The sequence below is a fragment of the Gorilla gorilla genome, chromosome 4 (genome assembly GCF_029281585.2).
Source record: "Gorilla gorilla gorilla isolate KB3781 chromosome 4, NHGRI_mGorGor1-v2.1_pri, whole genome shotgun sequence".
NCBI lineage: Eukaryota > Metazoa > Chordata > Mammalia > Primates > Hominidae > Gorilla > Gorilla gorilla.
Genome location: NC_073228.2, coordinates 176,952,843 through 176,976,290, shown reverse-complemented (window position 1 = coordinate 176,976,290; position 23,448 = coordinate 176,952,843). Strand labels below are relative to the sequence as shown.

The window sequence follows — 23,448 nt, the reverse complement described above, 5'->3', positions numbered from 1 at the left end:
AGGGGGTGGCAGCATTTGGAAAGGCCATGGCAGGCCTGGTCTGAAGACAGCTAGCTACACTTGCTGCTTTATATTCTCTTTGGATTCTCAAGTTGACTCTATGAGGACCCATATGGATTATCACCTCCATTTTACAGATAGGAAAACTGAGGCTTAGCAACATAAGGTAACTTGCCAATGGTCCTGTGGTCCATTAGCAGTGGAGCCAAATCTCAAAACCAAGTGTTTGAGCCAAGGATCAAAGTCCATGTTCTTCCCACTTTCCCTTCAGCCTCCACACTGCCCTTCCCAGGTCCTCTGGGGCTATAAATAGTGGGGGAGGCTGGGATTTCAAGCTTGAGGTCAGCCAGGCCTGTAGCACAAAAGACACAGCACCTCTAGGGCTGGCCTAGCCTGGGCCCTCTCCCTCTGGCCTGGACAGAACTCAGGCTCACACAGTCTCAGCTTCTCACTAGCTTCTCCCTCCTTGGTTATACTTAGCTCTGGACATCAGAGAGAAAGGCATGTGCCAGCCTGAATCACTGCACACCCCCAGGCCTGGCCAGGCTGCTGTGGTAGAGAATGGCATCTCAGCCTTTTCAGATGTTGGTGTGAGCCACTTCCAACAAGGGCTGTTTTCTGTTCTTTTTTTTTTTTTTTTTTTTTTTAAAATACAGACAGGGTCTTGCTATGTTGTCTAGCTGGTCTTGAACTCCTGGGCTCAAGTGATCATCCTGCCTCAGCCTCCCAAAATGCTGGGATTAGAGGTATCAGCCACCACACCTGGTTGAACAGGGGCTGTTGGACCCTCCTTCCTGATAGTCTGTGAGATTTTATTTCCGTGTCTCCTTCTGTTCCTCCTTGAGGGAGGAACCATGTCTGGTTCACCAATGTATTTGTCATGTTCAGCAGCGTCTATAACACCCTGTGTGTGGCAGCTGTTTAATAGTTCCTTGTTGTTGGGTGGGGACAGAAAGAAAATAACAATGCTAATTCTTTGTTGAATGAATGAATAAATAAATAATCTAGTTTCATGTCCTAAAAATCTGGACATCAAGAAAAGAGGGCTGGGCATGGCGGCTCACACCTGTAATCCCAGCACTTTGGGAGGCCAAGACAGGTGGATCACCTGAGGTCAGGTGTTCGACAGCAGCCTGGCCAACATGGAGAAACCCCATCTCTACTAAAAAAATACAAAAATTAGCCGGGTGTGGTGGTGTGTGCCTGTAATCCTAGCTACTTGGGAGGCTGAGGCAAGAGAATCTTTTGAACCCAGGAGGCAGAGGCTGCAGTGAGCCAAGATTGCGCCATTGCACTCCTGCCTGGACGACAGAGCAAGTCTCCATCTCAAAAAAAAAAGAAAAAAGAAAAGAGGAACACACATTCCCAGAGGGCTATCTTACAAAATCAAATACATTTTATTCTATTAAATAAAATCAAGTTTATTCAAGGAATGACCAGGAGTTTTCATCAGCTTTCTTCCTACCTCTTCTCTCTTCCCTCCACCAGATCTGGCATTTAAGGGCACGATGGGAGCGGGAGACAGGAGGGGCATCCGGTCCTGGAGGCTGGACTTTAAGTGCTCCACGCAGCAGCGGCCTCCCATAGCGCACAATGGGGGAAGGAGGCGGTTCGTATGTCCCCAGGGCGGTATCCCAATGCCAGGCCTTCCTCCCATGGCTCTGTTCACCCTTTACAAGCCAGCTACTTGCAGAAAAGTGGGGCACTGTGTTCCATCCAACCTGCAGGCAACTGGCGCAAATGGAGGGGTGTGTGGCTCAGCTTAGCAGCCTAGAGCTCAGGAACCAGGACAGATCCTGAAACAGGAGCTGAAAGGGCCAGAACTGGCACCTTCGGAATCTCACAAAAATGGAAAGAGCCGCTTTTTCACAATATAGAGGACCGTAGCAAGAAACAGGGCTAGCGCAAGGAAGATGAGAAGCTTGTCCGTCAGCTCCCGGCGATTGTATTTTGTGATAAGCTTCCGGCCCAGCTGGATGGTCCCCGACATGGACTTAAATTCTTCATTTGCATCCAGGATCGTTCGTGAAGAAGTGACTGAAACAAAAGAGGAAGGAGGCCCAACTCAGAGACTGCAGCTCAAGATCCAAAGACCTCACTCTGCTGGCTGGGGTGCTGATAAAAACCAGCATTCTCAAGTGAGTTCCTCTGAGCTGGAATCAAAGCATGTGGAGACCAGCCAAGGAGCTGACAAGGAAAGGCTCCTCCCCAGGTCCCATCAGCTCCAGAGAGTGAGGGGAGGTTTGTTTGGGAGTCCTTGAACATGAACGTCACCAGGGAGAAGGGCAGAAGAGGCTTGCTCACCCAGCCACCTCTTCAGCTCTCTGAAGCAGATGGACGCTGCTCAGGGAAACCACCAGCCACAAAACCAACCCAGGGATCGTGGGCAGGCACTGTGAGGTCTGTGTTGGGGCAGCAGCCGAACGCACCAGAACCTTCCACCTATGAGGTGCGGCCTCCAGGACATCTGCTGGCCAGACCGACTCTTTGCAGGATCTCAAAAGGGCAAGGGTGTGCCGGGCTCTGCCGTAAGCCCTCACACATACCAGTCCCTCAGGCCAAGGATACTGGCTGTAGCTTTAAGGAGGTGACACCTAAGAAGAGGCCCACATCCCTTAAGGAATCACTGTCCCCAGAGTCAGATGTATTTCTGAATATGGGTATCTGGGCTTGACGCTGAGGGTAGAAGGTGTACCTGGAGAGGTTCTCCCACAAAACATAGCAAGGCATCACCAGAACAGCCATTGAATAGAACACATTAAGTGAAAAGGGAAAGTATAAAGGAACGCCTGTGAAATGTTTCCATTTAGGTAAGAAACAGGGAGATAAATGGTATTTCATTTGCTTAAGTTACAAAAGCTTGGAGGATCACAAGATATTTTTTAAGACACTGGTTACAGAGGTTGCCTCTGGGAAGTGGACCAGAGGGCTGGCAGGTAGGGGTCAGCTGGAGGTCAGAACAGAGAGTGATCTTTTTTGTGTCCCTTTTGTACTCTCCAGAGCTGTGCTAACCAATATGGCAGCCCCTAGACATGCGAGGCTGCTGTGCATAGAAAAACGTGGCTAATGCAAATGGAGATGTCAGGAGATGTAAGTGTCAAACCCACACAATGTTTCTTTTCTTTTTTTTTTGAGATGCAGTCTCACTCTGTCACCCAGGCTGGAGTGCAGTGGCGTGATCTTGACTCATCACAACCTCCACCTCCTGGGTTCAAATGATTCTCCTGCCTCAACCTCCCCAGTAGCTGGGATTACAGGCATGCACCACCACGCCCGGCTAATTTTCTTTTTGTATTTTTAGTAGAGACAGGGTTTCAACATGTTGGTCAGGCTGGTCTCGAACTCCTGACCTCAAGTGATCTGCCCGCCTTGGCCTCCCAAAGTGCTGGGATTACCGGCATGAGCCATGCCTGGCCAAAATCCACACGATGTTTCAAAGACTTAATCTGAGAAAAAGGAATGTAAAATATCTCAATAAGTTTTAATATTAGTTGTACATTGAAATTATAATATTTTACATAATGGGTTAAATAAACATCTTATTAAAATTAATTTCTTATGTTTCTTTTTACTTTTTAAAATGTGCCTACTGGAAAATTTAAAGTTACATACGTGGCTTCTGTTACGTTCCTACCGGCAGTCCTGGGCTAGAGTTTTCTTATCCTTCTCTATGTTGTATGTGTTACCTTTTTAAAAATTAAAAGCTAATAAGTAAATAAGATAAATTATCAGAGGAAACACAGCAGCGTTTTGAAAATGATAGATAAAAGGAGAAAAACAAACACTCACAGAACAGGAATCCCTCTCCGCCTGCTTTCTCCACACCTGCCTGCTGCAATTTCAAAACCCTGAGATCTTGCTAAGTAAAAACCTAATAGGCCTTTCTTTTTCAACTTTATTATTACGGAGAATTTTGAACCATCACAGAGCAGACGGCATAATATCATGAAATGCCATGTGTCCGCCACCCATAACCAAGAACCACCAACCTCTGAAATCCTGCTCCCCCTCCCCCCAACTGCCACTACTCCTGCAATTGTGGAGCAAATTCCAGACACCATATTCCTAATAAGCTTTTTGTTTTAAAATTATGGTCCTAGTAGGCTTTTAAATCAAGCTGAATTTGTGAGGCATAAGGAAAGGGTTAAGAACTGTATTCTTCTCTTTTCTTCAATAGTTATCGCTTCTACAAAATGGGCCCCAAGAACACTGGGACCCTCTCAACAGCCCAGAAGCCACCAGCATTTGTGTTTCCTTCCCACTGTTAGCGGGCGGTATCCTGTCGCCACATCACAGCATAAAAGCCCTGGACTCAGAGGCCAAGTTGTCGCCTTGCTCCCTCTCTCTCCAAGGCCTCTCCCACAGCACACGCTGAGAGGAAGCCCCTGGCTGGTTCCGAGCCCAGATGTTCAGGTAAGCTGCAAACTCAAGGAGTGACCTTGGGGTCACCTGCTTGCTTTCCTTTTGCTTCTGCCTATTTGGTGCACTGAAAAAACAGTGGTCCAAAATCATAATTTCTAGGGGTGATCATGGTATTGTAGTTATGGGGTTGCTTCTGCTTTTTCCCCAAAGAGTCCCTTATCTTTTAGAGAGATGTACTGAGATATTTATGGACTATGTCTGGGATTTGCTTCAAAATAATCCAGATGGGGGATGGGCTGAGGGTAGAACTGAAACGAGACTGGCTGGGGTAATGGACTCAGGGCTCAGGGGATTCAGGATACCATGCTTTCTACTTTTGTCCAGGTGTGCAATTTTCCAAAAGCGTTTCAAGGAGTAAACGCCCTTTTTCTGTTGTCTTATACTGAAGGACCCTGGAGAGGGCTGATGCTCTTCTCCATCACAGAGGAGACACTCTGGGAAAACTATTGGAGGAAACCAGATGGTCTCAAGCAGTCTCTCCTGTAGCCTCTGATTCACATCTTTTAAAAGGAACTCATAGGAAAAATAACGTTGGGGAGTATAATTGTAAACTGAGGTCCTAGCAGTCCTACCAGCAGCTGATTCGCCAAACATCTCTTGGAGCAACCATTCCCAAATTTGCCTGGCCATATGTGTCCCCAGAGCCCTCACTGAAAATCAGACTCCAGGCCCCTCACCCAGCCCTGCCAACACCCTCTCTAGGACAGGGGCTGGGACCTCTGCCTTTCACATGAACACATGGGAATGCTCCCCCTGAGGAAACATCGATGGGGGTGTGGGGTCTTCTAGTAAACAGAAATACGGGCCAGGCGTGGCGTCTCAAGCCTATAATCCCAGCACTTTGGGAGGCTGAGGCAGGCGGATCACCTGAGGTTGGGAGTTCAAGACCAGCCTGACCAACATGGAGAAACCCCGTCTCTACTAAAAATACAAAATTAGCCGGGTGTGGTGGTGCATGCCGGTAATCCCAGCTACTTGGGAGGCTAAGGCAGGATAATGGCTTGAAACCAGGAGGCAGAGGTTGTGGTGAGCTGAGATCGCACCACTGCACTCCAACCTGGGCAACAAGAGCGAAACTCCATCTCAAAAAAAAAAAAGAGAAATAGGAGCAGCACATCCCACACTGGATAAGACCATGGTGTCAAGTCATCTCATGAGGGAGAAGCCACCCAAGTCAGTGAACATCGTGTGGGCTGTGGTGGAGGAGCCCAGAGTGGAGGTGCCAGGGCAAGGGCCCTAGAGCAGTGTCTCTGGGAGAAGCTTCCTACTCCAGGCCCAGCTTTACCTAGAGACTGCATGGCCTCCTCGCTCTGCTGGACCTGCTGGGCCATCATCCTGCTGATCCCCATGAGGCTCTCAGTGATGGTACTGGATGTCTGGGCCAGGCTCTCTTTGGTGGTTTTCCTAAAAGTTCAGAGGAAGAGAAAGGGGAGGAATGTCAACAAAAGCCTCCCTGCAAGAAGGCCCACATCCAAATGAGATCTCATGTTTTACCTATCCAATTAGTATACATATTTTAAATGATCACATTCAAAGCTGGAAAGGGTGTGCTGAGACCCACACCCCTGTGGACTGCTAGTAGGAACATAAACCAGTGCTGCCTTCTGTAAAGCAATTTGCCAGTTTAAGAGCCTTGGTAATGTTCATTCCTTTGACTCAATCATCTCATCCCTGGAAATCCCTCCAAAGGAAACATCCAAAATGCGGATAAAGCCTTATGTTCTAAGACATGCCCTGGTGTATTACTTACACTACTGAAACACTAGAAATGCAAACACACACAGGGGATTGTATTAACATACAATCTACATACTATGTACTATTAGAATTAGGCTTAAAAAGCTTTTTTTTTTTTAATGAGCAACTTTTGTGCTGAAACAGCAGAATATGAAATTTTATGTATGGTACAATTTTGACTTTGTAAGAAATGTAGAAGTAAAAATGAGGGAGAGAATATACCAAAATGTTCATGAGTAATAAGATTCGATGTTTTCGGCCGGGCATGGTGGCTCACGCCTATAATCCTAGCACTTTGGGAGGCTGGGGTGGGTGGAACACCTGAAGTCAGGAGTTCAAGACCAGCCTGGCCAACATGGTTAAACCCCATCTCTACTAAAAATACAAAAAATTAGCTGGGTGCAGTGGTGCGCAACTGTAATCCCAGATACTTTGGAGGCTAAGGCAGGAGAATCACTTGAACCCGGGAGGCAGAGGTTGCAGTGAGCCGAGAGGGCACCACTGCACTCCAGCCTGGGCTACAAGAGTGAGACTTCATCTCAGAAAAAAAAAAAAATTCGATATTTTAATTTTGTAATTCATACTTTATTTTACCAATTTACTACAAATAAGTATGCATTTTTTTCAAACTTAAAAAAATTACTTATGTAATTAAATTAAACACCAAGCTGAAAACAAGAGGGGGTTTCCTACACCTTGCCAATTGTTATCTATTATTATCGGAGCCCAGAAAAATAAAAGAATAGGTACCTTTGCCTTAAGAGATCTCCTCCCTGAAGAAGTTCTGCTTTCTCTAGATTATCGATTGCAATTTTGCAGGTGAGATTAGCTTTCCTCCATGAGGCCTGATTGCTGGAATTGGAAGGTTCACATGTGAGTGTGTCCACTCCACCAGGCCATAAGTCAGTTCAATTCACAGCACTTCCCATCAACAAAGGCACATGGGAGAAGGCCACCAGGCACGGCCTTCAGAGCCCATCCCACCTCCTGCCACTTCCACCTCCTGGTCCCCCAGCAACTGTTCTTGCTCAGGTCCTGATACCCCTTGACCGGACCCTGGAGGCTGCCACGGGGAGGCTCTGTTGCTGTCCCTCTGCCCCCGTCAGCCCAAGGGGCTGTGAACATGGCACTCCTCTGTGCACAGCTCCACAATGGCTGGACTTCAGGGAGACATCCAAACTTCCCAGCTGGGCACACAAGGCCCCTCTTCAGTCCAGTTGCCTCTAAGGCTGTACTGCTATGGCCTGTGTATTATTAGTTGGTACCATCCCTGGAGAACCATGACTTACTCATCTCCAGTATCTTGAACAACCATTTCTGGCCCTTCAGCTGCTGAGTTAATATACTTTGTAGGAAATAAAAAATCGTGGCCAGGCACAGTGGTTCACGCCTGTCATCATAGCACTTTAGGAGGCCGAGGTGGGGGGATCACTTGAGCCCAGGAGTTCAAGACCAGCCTGGGCAACATGGAGAAACCCTGTCTCTACTAAAAATACAAAAAATTAGCCAGGCATGGTGGTGGCGCATGCCTGTGGTTCCAGCTACCCAGGAGGTGGAGGAGCGAAGATCACCTGAGCCTGGGAAGTGGAGGTTGCAGTGAGCCGTGATAGTACCACTATACTCCAGCCTGGGTGACAGAGTAAGACCTTGTCTCAAGAAAAAAAAAAAAACCACACACACAAAAAGCCAATCTTTCAAAATATTTCTTCAAGGTTTGTTGTTCTTTCCATACTACAGACCAATCATGAACAACACAAACATGATGGATTAGCAGAGCCCTGACTGACACGGCGGATCTACAGTCTTCACCTGCGCTAACTTGTGGGTGATAACAGAAAGTTGGTGAACAGCTTCCTGGAGTTAGAAATGTGACAGTTGACCGGGCGCTGTGGCTCACACCTGTAATCCCAACACTTTGAGAGGCCGAGGCGGGTGGGTCACTTGAGGTCAGGAGTTCGAGACCAGCCTGGCCAACATGTTAAAAACCCTGTCTCTACTAAAAATACAAAAATTAGCTGGACATGATGGCGAGTGCCTGTAATCCCAGCTACTCGGGAGTCTGAGGCAGGAAAATCACTTGAATCTAGGAGGCAGAGGTTGCAGTGAGCCAAGATCATGCCACTGCACTCCAGCCTGGGCAATGAGAGTAAGACTCCGTCTCAAAAAAAAAAAGAAATGTTGACAGTTGTTGATAGACTATAAAAAAGCTAACTGAGTCTCTCTAGGAATCAAATTCATACTTCAGAACTCTTATGTAGCCAGCTCAAACCAATTGTGCTAATCTCTGGAAATACTCAAAAATCAAAACACAGAGTACATGAACTGACAGGGTGGTTTTCTAATAGCACCTTTATGCTGAAGGTCTTAATGAACACCTGCTCCGCCATTTCACACCTGCCACTTTAAAGAATCCATTACATTTTGAAACAGTTTAAAAGGGGGTTCTGCAGGACCCTGGGATCCAGAGATGAATGAGGGGCAGTACTTCTCCTCAACCACCTCACATTCATTTGGGAAAAAGACAAGCAAACAGATACTCACTGTATGGTGTGACAAGCATGATGACCCAAGCAAGCACAACTACTGCTCCAACTGCCAAAGTTGGTTTTTTTTTCTTTTTTCTTTTTTTTTTTTTTTTGAGACAGGGTCGGCTGGGCACGGTGCCTCACACCTGTAATCCCAGCACTTTGGGAGGCCGAGACCGGCGGATCACGAGGGTCAGGTGATCAAGACTGTCCTGGCTAACACGGAGAAACCCCATCTCTACTAAAAATATAAAAAATGAGCCAGGCGTGGTGGCAGGCGCCTGTAGTCCCAGCTACTCGGGGAGGCTGAGGCAGGAGAATGGCGTGAACCCGGGAGGTGGAGCTTGCAGTGAGCCGAGATTGCGCCACTGCACTCCAGCCTGGGCCACAGAGTAAGACTCCGTCTCAAAAAAAAAAAAAAACAAAAGAAAAGAGACAGGGTCTCGTTCTGTCTCCTAGGCCAGAGTGCAGTCACATGATCACGGCTCACTGCAGCCTTGACCTCCCGAGCCCACTGCCCTCCTGCCTTGGCCTCCCAAGTAGTTGAGACTACAGGCACACATCAGCATGCCCCCAGCTAATTTTTTTTTTTTTTTTTAATAGATGAGGTTTTGCTTTGTTGCCCAGGATGGTCTTAAACTCCTGGGCTCAAGCAGTCCTCCTGCCTCGGCCCCCAAAGTGCTGGGATTATAGGTGTGAGCTACTGCACATAGCCCCAAAGTATAAATTGACAGCTTTCTCTGCTCTGGCCTGTAATGCTACATTGTGGATGGCCATTCCCAGCTTTAAACCCATGCTAAACTGAGTGTGTCTGGCATAACTTACCATACTTTATACAAGGGCTCCTCTGTACTCAGTGTTTACAATCTGAGTAGGCTTGGTGGCTCAGGAAAGCAAAAGCCATCATAACATAAAGTATTCGTGAAATAGCCAAGCCCTGGATCACTGCCCACCACTCATACAGCCCTCCCTGCTTACACTGGCCTCCCTGTGCCTGTGTTTTTGCCAGTCGGTGTCTTCCTGACAGCTGACTGTTACATACACAGCTGCTTGCAGGGAAGATGACGCTGGCAAATTGCTCAAATCAGAAGCGAAGCCACAAATACAGATCTGGCAGAGGCAGACCAGTGAACAAGAGACAAAGAGAAAGCCCATGGGAATGACAACTTAGCAGGGGTTTCAAAAGAGAATGATCTAGCCAGGCACGGTGGAGTGTGCTGTAGTCCCAACTACTTGGGAAGCTGAGGTGAGAGGATCGCTTGAGCCCAGGAGTTCCTGAGGCTGCAGTAAGCTATGACTGTACTCCAGACTGGGCAGCAGAGAAGGACCTCATTTCCAAAATTTTTTAATTTTTTAAAAATAAAAATATTTTTTTTTTGTTTTTAAGATGGAGTCTCACTCTGTCACCCAGGCTGGAGTGCAGCAATCTCGGCTCACTGCAACCTCTGCCTCTCGGGCTCAAGAGATTCTCCTGCCTCAGCCTCCCGAGTAGCTGGGATTACAGGTGTGTGCCACCACACCCGGCTAATTTTTGTATTTTTAGTAGAGAGGGGTTTCACCATGTTGGTCAAGCTGGTCTCGAACTCCTGACCTCATGATCTGCCCACCTCGGCCTCCCAAAGCACTGGGATTCCAGGCGTGAGCCACCGCACTGGGCCAAAAATGTATCTTTAAAAAAGAGAGCGAATGATCTGAATACCTCAAATATGTTTGGGAAAACCCTCTTTATGATTGGTACAAAAGTCAAATGTGAAGGGAAAGATACTGTTTCATGTTGTCTGACAATTTCATTGGAAAAGTTAAACCTCTCCCAATTCAATAACAAGAAATGGCATATAACTGTAATTATATAATCAAGGATGAGCACACACCTGCAATTACAACCTCGATTTTGGTTTTATTTTTTGACCTCAATTTTGTTTAATTTATGGTTTTTCTTGCATTTTATTTTATTTTATTTTTAGACAGCATCCCACTCAAAACCTTCTAAATTTTGGTCCACCTTCAGCAGGTTTTCTTTCTGTAAATTTTTTCTGGTACCAATTATCCTTAGATAAAAAAATGACCCTGTATTACAAAAGCAATCATATTTTTTGATTAAAAATATACAATACAGTATAATGTTAAATATGCTTTTGTAAACTATGCTCAGCTCCACCTGCTCAGATAGGCCCTATTTATCCCTTCCCCACTCGCCCCCACTTGACTATTACTGACTGAGAGAGAACATTCCACCAGTGTGTAACTGATGCAATTGGCTGGGCGTGGTTGCTCCCACCTGTAATCCCAGCACTTTGGGAAGCCAAGGTGGGTGAATCACATGAGGCCAGTGTTAGAGACCAGCCTGGCCAACACAGCAAAACTCTGTCTCAACTAAAAATACAAAAATTAGCCAGGCGTGATGGTGGGCGCCTGTAATCCCAGCTACTCGGGAGGCTGAGGCAGAAGAATTGCTTGAACTCGGGAGGCAGAGGTCGCAGTGAGCCAAGATCAGGCCACTGCACTCCAGCCTGGGCGACAGAGCGAGACACCGTCTCTCAAAAAAAAAAAAAAGACACCATTAAGTCAGCATTAAACCAGATCCATCAGGCAAACACACGTGCAAGGCTCACAGGCAACAAGAAGAGCCAGCAGAAGCCGCTGGCGGGGGCAGGCCCTGCCTACCTGAGCATCTGCTTTTTGTGATTCTCCACTTCCTGGAGTAGAAGTTGTTTCTCTGATTCTTTGTCTTGCTCTTTAGCCAACTGCTCCAGGTCCTTTGAGGAAAAATAACTCCATGTTAAAATGATTTCAAAAGTCAACATAAAAGCAGAAGAGCATTTCTATTTCTGCCAAGGGCATACAATAGCACTTGAAGCACCCTTTTAAAACAGAACACCTAGGAATGCTAGGTAACATATAACACACATCCTTTTAAATCTATAGCTAAGTCCACAAGGAAGTAAGGAAAACCCCTATGGCCCAAAAGTGAGAAGCGAACAAGAGTTGGAATAGTCAGCCTGGGAGTGATGCACGGCTGTCCTAGAGTCAGAGCTGCTGCTCCTGTCACCTAGGGCAGGCCCGAAAGGAAAAGAAAAACAATGACGAAATACGAGCACACTGATCCCCCACTTAGATATCATTAAAATATCAAACTGCTGTTCATTTCCAGATACTCACAATTTCTGTGCCTATTTCATTAAAGACGAGTAATAGGCAGTTTGAGCGCTTGAAGGTTTGAGAGCTTGTGCAGGGACAGAAAAATGAAGCCCTGAGCCATCTGAGGCTGAGGCTGAGAAGCTGAACTGTGATCACCACAAATCTAAAACCCACGAAAGGTTATAGACACAGGAAAACGGTCTAAAAAAATGTCCATCTACCAGCGCAGAGTGAAAACATAGATGCCTGCCTTTTTTTGCTATGAGTTCCAAATAGAGGGGTTAAAAAAAACTCCCCTGAGAATGTATATCCAACCAGGGAGCTGCTCCTTCCACTGATCTAGGGTTCAATTCATCTTCCCTGAGTGGTTCGTGAAACTCCATGAAGAGAAATGAACATAAAAAGTGTTCTCGGCCGGGCGCGGTGGCTCACGCCTGTAATCCCAGCACTTCGGGAGGCCGAGGCGGGCGGATCATGAGGTCAGGAGATCGAGACCATCCTGGCTAACACGGTGAAACCCCGTCTCAACTGAAAATACAAAAAATTAGCCGGGCGTGGTGGCAGGCACCTGTAGTCCCAGCTACTCGGGAGGCTGAGGCAGGAGAATGGCGTGAACTCGGGAGGCGGAGTTTGCAGCAAGCCAAGACTGCGCCACTGCACTCCAGCCTGGGCAACATAGAGAGACTCTGTCTCAAAAAAAAAAAAAAAAAATGTTGTCAGACTTGTGATCATCCCAGGAGACCTGGCGGGAAGCTAATGCAAAAACCTCTGTAGAGACTTGGCCTCGACCCAGCTGCACAAAGTCCCTCAGATAAGGTCTGCTGAAGATGAGTGCTCACAGTCCAAAATAACCAAACACCAAGGAAATAACCCACCATAAGTGAGGGTCAGCAGACACACCCAGAAGTATTAAACCCCAAGAACTTCAGATAAAAGAACCATCAAGAGGGACTATAATTAAAGATAGCATTATACCAGTCACATTTTTTGGTTTACAAATTAAAACAGGTTCTAGCTTCAATCACACTATTGATCTGAAACATCAATGTATTTGCTCATTTATATACTAATTTACTGATTTACGTATCAATTTGCACATGCTGGTTGGGAACAAGTTTGTGTATCCACCATTTCAATAGCACAGAGACAACTTTCAATTTATGCCTCCAAATATTGCTGAGGTAGAGAATAAAAGAAATAATCAACTGTGAATTGGAAAAGTTTTGCAAATGTCATCAATTATTTTCATAATTATTTGTTTAAAATTTGTATTCCCTATTAGAATGTAAATTCTATGGGCCAGGCGTGGTGGTTCACGCCTATAATTCCAGCACCTTGGGAGGCCAGGGCAGGCAGATCACGAGGTCAGGAGATCAAGACCATCCTGGCTAACACGGTGAAATCCCGTCTCCACTAAAAATACAAAAAATTAGCCAGGCGTGGTGGCGGGTGCCTGTAATCCCAGCTACTCGGGAGGCTGAGGCAGGAGAATGGCGTGAACCCGGGAGGTGGAGATTGCAGTGAGCCGAGATCGTGCCACTGCGCTCCAGCCTGGGCAACAGAGTGAGACTCTGTCTCAAAAAAAAAAAAAAAAACAAAAAACAATGTAAATTCTATGAATAAGCAGAGCTGTATCTCACATTATTCACTACATATATTCCTTGTGCCCGGCACATACTGGGCACTGAGTCACTGAATGGAATAATGAACGCATGGGAAAAAGGGAGGGATTAAAAAGGGGGAGAAATGTACAATTTACTCATGAAAGATTGCCTGGAAGTTCTGTCAAAGAGAACCAGTGATAGTTCTGGAGAAAGGAATGGCGGGGGAGAGCAGTTCTCAAATTCCAGTTTGAGAGCTATATGTACAAAGACAAACACACAGATATTTATACACAGTCAATGCCCAAGATTTACCATGTGCAGAACACACAGTTTTGAGGATATGAGGCCAGTTCTCTAGTATCACACGATCTTGTTGGAAATACACAAAAAAGACATTCAAATAAAAGCTAAAAATGGCAAACAGGAATCTTGTATTTATTTCCAGATATAAAAAGAGTATGTAAATACTTAAGAAACGCAGATTAAAACTGGGATGGGGTTATTCATTTACTGGCCATGTGCTTATTAGGTCCTTCCTAGGTGCCATAATAAATATGTAAATGTACACGTATTGGTGAGGTCATTTTAATGAGTGAAGGAAATAAACACTGGGTGGGCACCCAGATATTTAAAAAGAACATACAAATACTCACACTGAAGGTAAAGGGTGTAGTTGGAGAGTTGAAGTCATGCTGAGTTGAAGAAAAGTCTGTCAGGGAATAAGTTAGCTTAAAAAAAAATGTGGAAGCGGTCCAAATAAATGCCCTTTGATAGAGAACTGGCTAAAAAAAAAAAAAAAAGACAGCTGTTTAGAAAAGAATGAGAGACCAGGTGTGGTGGCTCCCGCCTGTAATCCCAACACTTTGGAAGGCGGAGGCAGGCAATCGCTTGAGTCCAGGAGTTCAAGTCCAGCCTGAGCAACATGGCAAAACCCTGTCTCTATAAAAACTACAAAAATTTGCTGGGTGTGGTGGCACACGCCTGTAGTCCCAACTATTTGGGGGACTGAGGCAGGAGGAAAATCGCTTGAGCCTGGGAAATCAAGGCTGTGGTGAGCTGAGACTGTGCCACTGCACTCTGGCCTGGGTGACAGCCCAAGACCCTGTCTCAAAAAAAGAAAAAAAAAAAAAGAAAAAGAAAAATGAGGACAGTCTCTGATTACTGAAATGGAAAAATTTCCAATATACATATAATAAAATTATACTTAACAGTATAAGTTTTGACTGGGCGCGGTGGCTCACGCCTGTAATCCCAGCACTTTGGGAGGCTGAGGCAGGCTGATCACAAAGTCAGGAGATCGAGACCAGCCTGGCTAACACGGTGAAACTCCGTCTGTACTAAAAATACGAAAAATTAGCTGCGTGTGGTGGCACACACCTGTAATCCCAGCTACTTGGGAGGCTGAGGCAGGAGAATCGCTTGAACCCAGGAGGTGGAGGTTGCAGTGAGCAGAGATCACACCTGCACTCCAGCCTGGGAAACAAAGCCAGACTCCGTCTTAAAAAAAAAAAAAAAAAAAAAGTATAAAGTTTTTAAAAGCTGTGTGTTAGTATGCTACTTTTTAGATGAGAAACAAGGAAGAAATAAAAAAAAAAAGAAATTTGTCTTTTTAAATATTTGAGTAGAGAAACTCTGAAATGACATATCAGTAACAAAAGTGGTTACCTGTTTGGAAGAGTGGAACAAAAAACAAAACTGGGGCACAACTGAGACTTTTCACTGAATGTTGATACTTATAGACACAGACACATACATAAAACATGTAAAAGGAACATCTTTTCAAAAATAAAAAATTAAGATTATTAAATCAGTACTGGAGATGAAGGCAGGAAGAGATCAGCTAGGTATGGTGACGCTGCTGAAAATCATATAGTTAACTCCAATAGCAAAAATTACACATTTTCAAAATTGCCCTTGAAAATCTCTGAGGTAGGCAAACACAGGACACAGACATACTGCTTCTCAGGGGTCCAACTGGCCAGCTTTTCTACCAGCTTTAGAACAGACTGTCTTCCTCTGTTAAGCAACAACAGAGTTGCTGGTGGGCTTTGGGGGCCATGTTATATGAAAAGCACAAGTCTTTTTTTTTTTTTTTGAGACAGGGTCTTGCTCCATCACCCAGGCTGGAGTGCAGTAGCACAATCTTGGCTCAATGCAACCTCCAACTCCCAGGTTCAAGCAATTCTCATGCCTCAGCCACCCAAACAGCTGGGATTACAGGCACGGGTCACCATGCCCAGCTAATTTTTATATTTTTAGTAGAGATGGAGGTTCACCATGTTGACTAGGATGGTCTTGAACTCCTGGCCTCAGGCGATCCACTCGCCTTGGCCTCCCAAAGTGCTGGGATTACAGGCGTGAGCCACTGTGCTGGCCAAAAAAGCACAAGTCTTTAGACCTGATATAGTCTGAATATTTGTCCCTGCCCAAATCTCATGTTGAATGGTAATCCCCAGTGTTGGAGGTGGGGCCTGGTGGGAGGTGTTTGGATCATGGGGGTGGATCCCTCATGAATGGCATAAGTCATTCCCTTAGTGGTAAGTGAGCTCTCACTCAATCTCTCTCTTGCTCCTGCTTTTGTCATGTGACATGCCTGCTCCCTTTGCCTTCTGCCATGACTGGAATCTTCCTGAAGCCTCCCCAGAAGCAGATACTGCTATGCTTCCCATACAGCCTGCAGAACCATAAGCCAATTAAACCCATTTTTTTAAATAAATTACCCAGCCTCAGGTATTTCTTTACAGCAATGCAAGAAAGGCCTAATACAAAACCCCAATACCACAAGACCAGGTGCCACAAGACCCATCCAGGGATGGTGATATGGTTTGGCTGTGTCCCCACCCAAATCTCATCTTGAATTGTAACTCTCATAATATGTCATGGGAGGTACCTGGTGGGAGATGATTGAATTACAGAGGTGGGTCTTTCCTGCACTTTTCTCATGATAGTGAATGAGTCTCATGAGATCTGATGGTTTTAAAAACAGGAGTTTCCCTGCACAAGCTCTCTCTTTGCCTGCTGCCATCCATATAAGACGTGACTTGCTCCTCTTTGCCTTCTGCCATGATCGTGAGGCCTCCCCAGCCATGTCAGAAGTCCATTAAACTTCTTTTTCTTCCCAGTCTCACGTATGTCTTTATCAGCTGCATGAAAACAGACTAATATAGATGGGCAGATCCATGACACCCACCTCACCCTCACTGAAGGTACAGCAGGGGAAACATCTCCACTATTCAAACTGCTACTTCTAAGAGACCTCCAGAAGTCTAGAGGAGCAGGCATGTTTCCACACTCAGGTACCTCCTGACTCTCCTAGGTCCCACTAGGGCAGAGTAAGTGCTAGTTCTCTGCCAACCCAACATTAGGTCCTGTGGCTGCAGTGAGAAGAATCCCAGGAGAAAACTCAGGAATAAAAATGGAGAACGTAAGACATCAGACTGAAATTACTAGAAACCCTCAGGAAATAAAGAAGGAAGAAGAAACCAAGAAACCAGAAAAACCATCAGAACAGTAATCAACCCTTGGAGTGACCAGGAGATCCAGAGTTCCCTAAAAGAATGCAATTATCTCAAATTTGAATAACTGAGGAAGAAGAATCATGAACAATAGAAAGCAACTGCCTAGTGTTTCAAGTAGAGGGGCATGAAGAGGAGCCGGCAGGAATGTCTCCAGATAATGACAAGTTTGCAGGACTTTTACTGAACTACTCATGAGGCTAAATAGAGGCCAAGGAGCCAACCCTGTTCCTGTCCTCAGGGAGAGGGCCTACACAGGATTCCAGGATACAGATGGACAGCATCTTTTTAAGTGTGCAAATGCAGTCATCCTTCCAACTCCTGAGTTCCGGCCCTGGGCCTGTGCCATCCCTATTCACTTTGAGGGGCTGCTGTGGGCCCCTCTACCCATGAGCTGCATGCAGGATCCTTGGATGCCCAGATGGGAGCCTTGAAACATGACCCCTCCATAGTTAGCTCCATACGTGTTTCCTGGCTTTTTCTCAGCAGCCCCCAGACCCACAAGTGGTCTTCGTCATCTGATTCTGATCTAGATTCTGAACTTGGAAACAATTAGAAGCTGAATCCCAATTCTGTCTGAAAGCAACACAATAGTCTGGGCTCATGCCTGTAATCCCAGCACTTTCAGAGGCTGAGGCAGGAGGATCGCTGAGCCCAGGAGTTTAAGACCAGCCCAAGCAACATAGAGCAAAAAATCCATCTCTATTAAAAAATATATATATATATATATATATTTTTTTTTTGACACAGAGTCTTGCTCTGTCACCAAGGCTAGAGTGCAGTGGCACGATCTCCGCTCACTGCAACCTGCGCCTCCTGGGTTCAAGCGATTCTCCTGCCTCAGCCTCCTAAGTAGCTGAGATTACAGGTGTGTGCCACCATGCCCAGCTAATTTTTGCATTTATCAGAGACAGGGTTTTGCCATGTTGGCCAGGCTGTTCTCAAACTACTGGCCTCATTTTCATTTTTAAAAATGAAAGCAACAGAATAACACGATCTATACAGTGGTGCACAACTCTTTGCCCAGCCCAATGTAATAAGAATAAAATGTGAAATAAATAAAACAAACAAACAAAACCGCTACTTGTCACCCTCTAGTGTTTTTTGAGACAGCACATATACCATACTTGAATTCAGGCATACTAAATGTGTATATGATGTGACTGGTGACTATTGAAATAAGGAAGATGCTGAGCAAAGTAACAGCATAAAAAAAAACCCAGGAGTGTGATGGATTGAGGTAGTAAATGAATGAATAGGGTAGAAAGAATGGCAGAGAAGAGAAAGTATTTGAAGTGGCCCCAGGATTTCAAAAATTCCAAGGATAATGGTGTTCCTGCCATTCACTTGTTCACACAGCTGGCAGTGTTCTGCATGCAAAAGTTTCTTGTTTTTTTTTTGAGACAGAGTCTCGCTCTGTCGCCCAGGCTGGAGTGCAGTGGCTCGATCTCGGCTCACTGCAAGCTCCGCCTCCCGGGTTCATGCCATTCTCCTGCCTCAGCCTCCTGAGTAGCTGGGACTACAGGCGCCTGCCACCATGCCCGGCTAATTTTTTGTATTTTTAGTAGAGACGGGGTTCACCGTGTTAGCCAGGATGATCTTGATCTCCTGACCTCGTGATCTCCCCACCTCGGCCTCCTAAAATGCTGGGATTACAGGCGTGAGCCACCGTGCCTGGCCAAAAAGTTTCTCGTTTTTACCTGGAGAGCAGGTTAGTACAGAGTCACCCTCCCTGTCTAAGTGTTTACTGCTCCCATCAGCTGGTGTTTGAAGAACCCAGATGGCTCTCAAGCAGAGGATATACCCAGGACAGAGCCCCCTTCATTGACTGAACTGAGATACTCAGCATCTCAGTTCTGAGAATACCCACCTGTATTCTGTGACGCAACTGTTGAAATTTCTCTTTTACTTTAGTATTCAGTTCAGTAAGAGCACTTAAGGGTCCTGAACAATCACGGATATCCTAGGAGACATTGAACAGATGAAAGGCCTTTCTCAAGGCAATGAAATGAAATGACACCATCCATACAGTGAGAGAGTTGGTTTAGACCAACTAATATTAACGTACTGACTATAATTCATCCTGATCTTTGCTGTTTACCTCTGCAACACAAGCAAAAACATTATCATTTACATTTTTCTCATTCCTTTTTAGATTAATGTTGAATTAATATAAAAGCCTAGAAAGAAACACAACTGCTTTGACCTAATTTTTAGTGCCTAAATTTTAACAAAACATTACCTGGCCAGTAGGAAACAGCTTAAAACAGCTTGTATGCCCAACAAGAATGGACATGCAAAAGTGATACTATCACTTTAGAACCTTAGATCCTTCCAACTTGGAAGATCAGGATGTTTACATATCTGGCATCGTATGATGAGATTAACTTCTCCAGTGTGATTTTACAAACCATTAGTGATAAGTTAGAGTGTTTATACAGACATGTTTAAGGGCAGATTTAGAATCTGTTGCTGGACATTCAGAATTACTGGTGCCAGCTTTCACAGCAGGCTCTGGAGACAGACCAGGTGGATTCGAATCCTGGCTGTAGCAACTTATGAGCTGTGCAAAGTTACCTGGAAAGTTATTTAAATTCTCTGTGTCTGAGTTTCCTTATCACAACACTACTTACCTCATAGAACATCATAGATTATGTATGTATGTAAAGCACTTAGCCGAGCTGCTGGAAAACGGTAAGAATGCAATACATCCAGCTATAATCAGTCTTTCTCATCAGCAATGACAAGAACCCAAATGTTAGAAAGTGTACAGAAGAATGCCTAAGCAATTTAGATTATGTGAAAATGTAATTTCATTTGTATGAAACCTGCTTATTTTTCTATAATTGGCCCAGAAGTTTTGTAATGTATACATCAGAGAAGTGAAGTTCAAGAAGTTTTAAATACCTGCATCAAATTTCACTTTTTCTCTGGCTTATTCATTTAATCACACTTCTTTGCACAGTATTTGTTTATTCTGCATCTAATTTGGTTTATTCTGCATCTGGTTTATCTGGGGAGCCCTATTTTCCTGCACTTTTTGCCACACCTTGTTACAAGCTCTGAGTCTACATCTAATGTTTAGTGACTTTGTTGAAAATGATTAGCTTTAAAAACCAAGGTTTAGGCCGGGCACGGTGGCTCACGCCTGTAATCCCAGCAATTTGGGAGGCCGAGGCGGGCGGATCACGAGGTCAGGAGATCGAGACCATCCTGGCTAACACGGTGAAACCCCGTCTCTACTAAGCAAAACACAAAAATTAGCCGGGCGTGGTGGCGGGTGCCTGTAGTCCCAGCTACTCAGGAGGCTGAGGCAGGAGAATGGCGTGAACCCGGGAGGCGGAGCTTGCCGTGAGTCGAGATCGCGCCACTGCACTCCAGCCTGGGCGACAGAGCGAGACTCCGTCTCAAAAAAACAAAAACAAACAAAAACAAGGTTTAAAACTCGGTTTCTTTTTGCTAAACTCATGGAACCGTGTCTACATTCCCAATTCTTGCCTAAGTCCACTCGTTTATTTTACCTCTACCCTTAAATGGCTTAAGGCGAAACACTTCATTTCCTATCTGTTCAAACGGGGTAACACTCTAAGGTGTTATTCCTAGGTTGACTTTCCCAGTCCGGGTCCCAGTTTTGCCACTGACCCAGGTCTGCCTTCTAACCTAGGCCTTGGCGCCGTACTCGATTTCCTCAAGCATAAAAAAACAACTACGGTCCAGGTTACATTCGTTTCACCCGGTGCCTCCCGTGCCAGGTGGCCTTGGATTCCAGGGGAGCTGGCCAACAGGGGGCGGGGCTAGCTGCCTCCCGGACGCTACCAGAGGATGGTGAAGCAGCGTCAGAGGGCGGGGCCAAGCAGGGTGACAGGTAGGTTGTGAGGTAGTCAGGGGCGGGGCGACGACCAGGGCTGCAGGTGGAAGGGGCAAAGCCGAGCCCCGAAGCAGTAGCTGAGTCAGGAGCGGAGAACAGTGGGGTGCTCTGGGGATGGGAGATCCGGCGGCACCCGGAAAAAGGATCAAGGCCAGCAGTCACCGGGACACAACCAAATGGGGACCGGGGGGGTAGCCGACCATGGGGCGGAGCCTGTGGTCTGGGAAACCAAGTGGGGAAAGTTCGGGAGTGACACTGCCAAGCTCACAGACCAGCAGAGCTTGGGTTAGGGCTGCTGGAGCCCGGCAGGGGTCCCGGGATCAGTACCTGAATAAGAGCCTTCACCTCCAGGTCAAATTTGACAATCTCTTGGTTACAGATCCGGACGTGGACATCTTGGGGAGCCGCCATGTTGGGGACGCCGGCTACGGGCAGCGGCAGGACCCAAGTTCAAACGCGTTTTCGCACCGCCTTCTTTCCCTCTCCGCCCAGTCTCGGGGCAGCGCCCCCTAGAGACCGGCGAAAATGGCAAGCGAGGGTCCCTGCGCAGAGTTGGGACTTTCCCTGACACGTGTAGGGAAATCAGCCTCTCCTCTTGGTATGGCCCTAATAACATGGAGAGGAAGAGAAGAGGGAATATCAAGAACGCTTCACAGTGGTCTCTTTCCATCTTCCTTCTGTCAGGCATTCTAATAACTATATATTTTTTACATAGAAAAAAAAGACTGGAAGAAAAGTATCAATTGAGATGTCTCTGGAAGTACAAGTAATAATTTTTTGTTTCTTCAAACTTTCTTATATTTTTAATAGTTTCTACAGTGAGTATAAATTGTGGAGTAAAAGAGGAAATGATAAACGTCATATATTTTTTAAAGTATGGAGTTCAAGGCAGGTCAGTAGAGTACCTCCTATCACTCCAACACATGATCTAAGGGATCTTTGTAAAACACGAAATTGATCAAGTCACCTACCTGTATGCAGCCCTTCTATGGCTTCTCGTGTTTCCCTTTTGTATACAACTGGATTTATTAAATCTACCTTGCTAAGGTAGTTTTGATGGAAATGTCAGAGCAAACCCTCAACAAATGGTGGCTCTTTTATTTTTGTTAGTAAATAATCCAAGTTTCTTAGCTGGTCCTCAAGGCCATCAGCCACCCCAGCCATCAGCCACCGCACCCTGCGCCCTTCCTGGATTGCTCAAGCTCTTTCTGGATGTGTAGCCTTAGAATGTGGTGTTCCCTCTCCCTAGAAAGCGTTTCCCCCACTCGACCCCACTCCATCTGCTTTTGTTCGGGTCACTTCAGCAAGCATAGACTGTGAGGACCTAAAGGCCTAGGACTTGAATGTTCATCTCTCTCTTTTTTTTTTTTTTTTTTTTTTTTTGTGGCGGAGTCTCGCTCTGTTGCCCAGGCTGGAGTGCAATGGCACAATCTTGGCTCACTGCAAACTCTACCTCCCAGGTTCAAGCAATTCTCCTGCCTCAGCCTCCTGAGTAGCTGGGATTACAGGTGCGTGCCACCATGCCCAGCTAATTTTTGTATTTTTCGTAGAGACGGGGTTCACCATATTGGTCAGGTTGGTCTTGAACTGACCTCGTGATCCACCCGCCTCGGCCTCCCAAAGTGCTGGGATTACAGGCGTGAGCCACTGCGCCCGACCATGTTCATCTCTCTTAATCCTCACAACCACCCTTGAAATTGTACTACACTAGTATCACAGATCAGGAGTAGGGCTTAGAGTAGATTAAAACAAAAAACAATCAACCCTGTCGCAAGATTACCTATCTTGAAAGTGGAAAAGCCTAGGCCGGGCACAGTGGCTCACGCCTGTAATCCCAGCACTTTGGGAGGCCGAGGCAGGTGGATCACGATGTCAAGAGATCGAGATCATCCTGGCTAACACGGTGAAACCCCGTCTCTACTAAAAATACAAAAATTAGCCGGGTGTGGTGGTGGACGCCTGTAGTCCCAGCTACTTGGGAGGCTGAGGCAGGAGAATGGCGTGAACCCGGGAGGTGGAGCTTGCAGTGAGCCGAGATCGCCCCACTGCACTACTCCAGCCTGGGCGACAGAGCAAGACTCCATCTCAAAAAAAAAAAAAAAGAAAGAAAGAAAAGAAAGAAAAGAAAGAAAGAAAGAAAGAAAGAAAGAAAGAAAGAAAGAAAGAAAGAAAGAAAGAAAGAAAGAAAAAGAAAGAAAGAAAGAAAGAAAGAAAGAAAGAAAGAAAGAAAGAAAGAAAGAAAGAGGCACAGCCTCTACTGAAAGCCATCTTTTCCCCAAAAAATCAATATGGTCCCCACCTGTTGTAAGCGGGGCTCTGTGCTTGTCTGTCTGTGTCCCTACAGCCCTCTACACACCCTCTCGTAAGGTATTCATCACCCCACTGCACCTAATAGAGAGGCAGTGTATCACAGGCTTGGCATCTGCCTGGGCTCAAATCCTGTCCACCACACACTTCGCATGCCTGTGCCTCTGTCTCCTCAGAAGCTAACTGGTGATAATCAATTGCGCCTACTTCACAGGTTGGAGAATTAAATGAGATAATACATGAAAAGCACCAAGCACAGTGTGCTAATGTGGCATATAGTAAGATCTCAATGCCCGTTAGCTGCTGTTATTCTACTACTAGCCCACATTTTG

General features: G+C 45.9%; 1 protein-coding gene across 7 annotated transcripts; it reads right to left on the bottom strand.

The window, feature by feature from the left end:
• Nucleotides 1-1,395: 1,395 nt before the first annotated feature.
• Nucleotides 1,396-21,265, bottom strand: BNIP1 (BCL2 interacting protein 1). Of its 7 annotated transcripts, XM_004043013.3 has the most exons (7): nucleotides 21,137-21,265; nucleotides 18,812-18,904; nucleotides 14,080-14,208; nucleotides 11,349-11,440; nucleotides 6,910-7,011; nucleotides 5,708-5,826; nucleotides 1,396-2,037 (listed from the first exon to the last, which is right to left on the bottom strand). In XM_004043013.3, exons 1-7 carry the CDS (start codon nucleotides 21,218-21,220, stop codon nucleotides 1,841-1,843), a joined length of 816 nt encoding a protein of 271 aa, XP_004043061.1. In that variant the 5' UTR covers nucleotides 21,221-21,265; the 3' UTR covers nucleotides 1,396-1,840. The 7 variants fall into 7 exon arrangements, with proteins under 7 accessions (XP_004043061.1, XP_055243355.1, XP_004043060.1 ...); XM_055387380.2 differs by lacking the exon at nucleotides 6,910-7,011; XM_004043012.4 differs by lacking the exon at nucleotides 14,080-14,208.
• Between the last annotated feature and the right edge of the window lie 2,183 nt (nucleotides 21,266-23,448).

Coding starts and splice junctions, on each gene's coding strand:
- BNIP1 (XM_004043013.3), bottom strand. CDS start 21,220: ATGGCGGCTCCCCAAGATGTCCACGTCCGGATCTGTAACCAAGAGATT. Junction 18,905..21,136: donor AGGTGAAGGCTCTTATTCAG/GTACTGATCCCG, acceptor AATGTCTCCTAG/GATATCCGTGATTGTTCAGG. Junction 14,209..18,811: donor AGTTGCGTCACAGAATACAG/GTGGGTATTCTC, acceptor TTTTTTTTTTAG/CCAGTTCTCTATCAAAGGGC.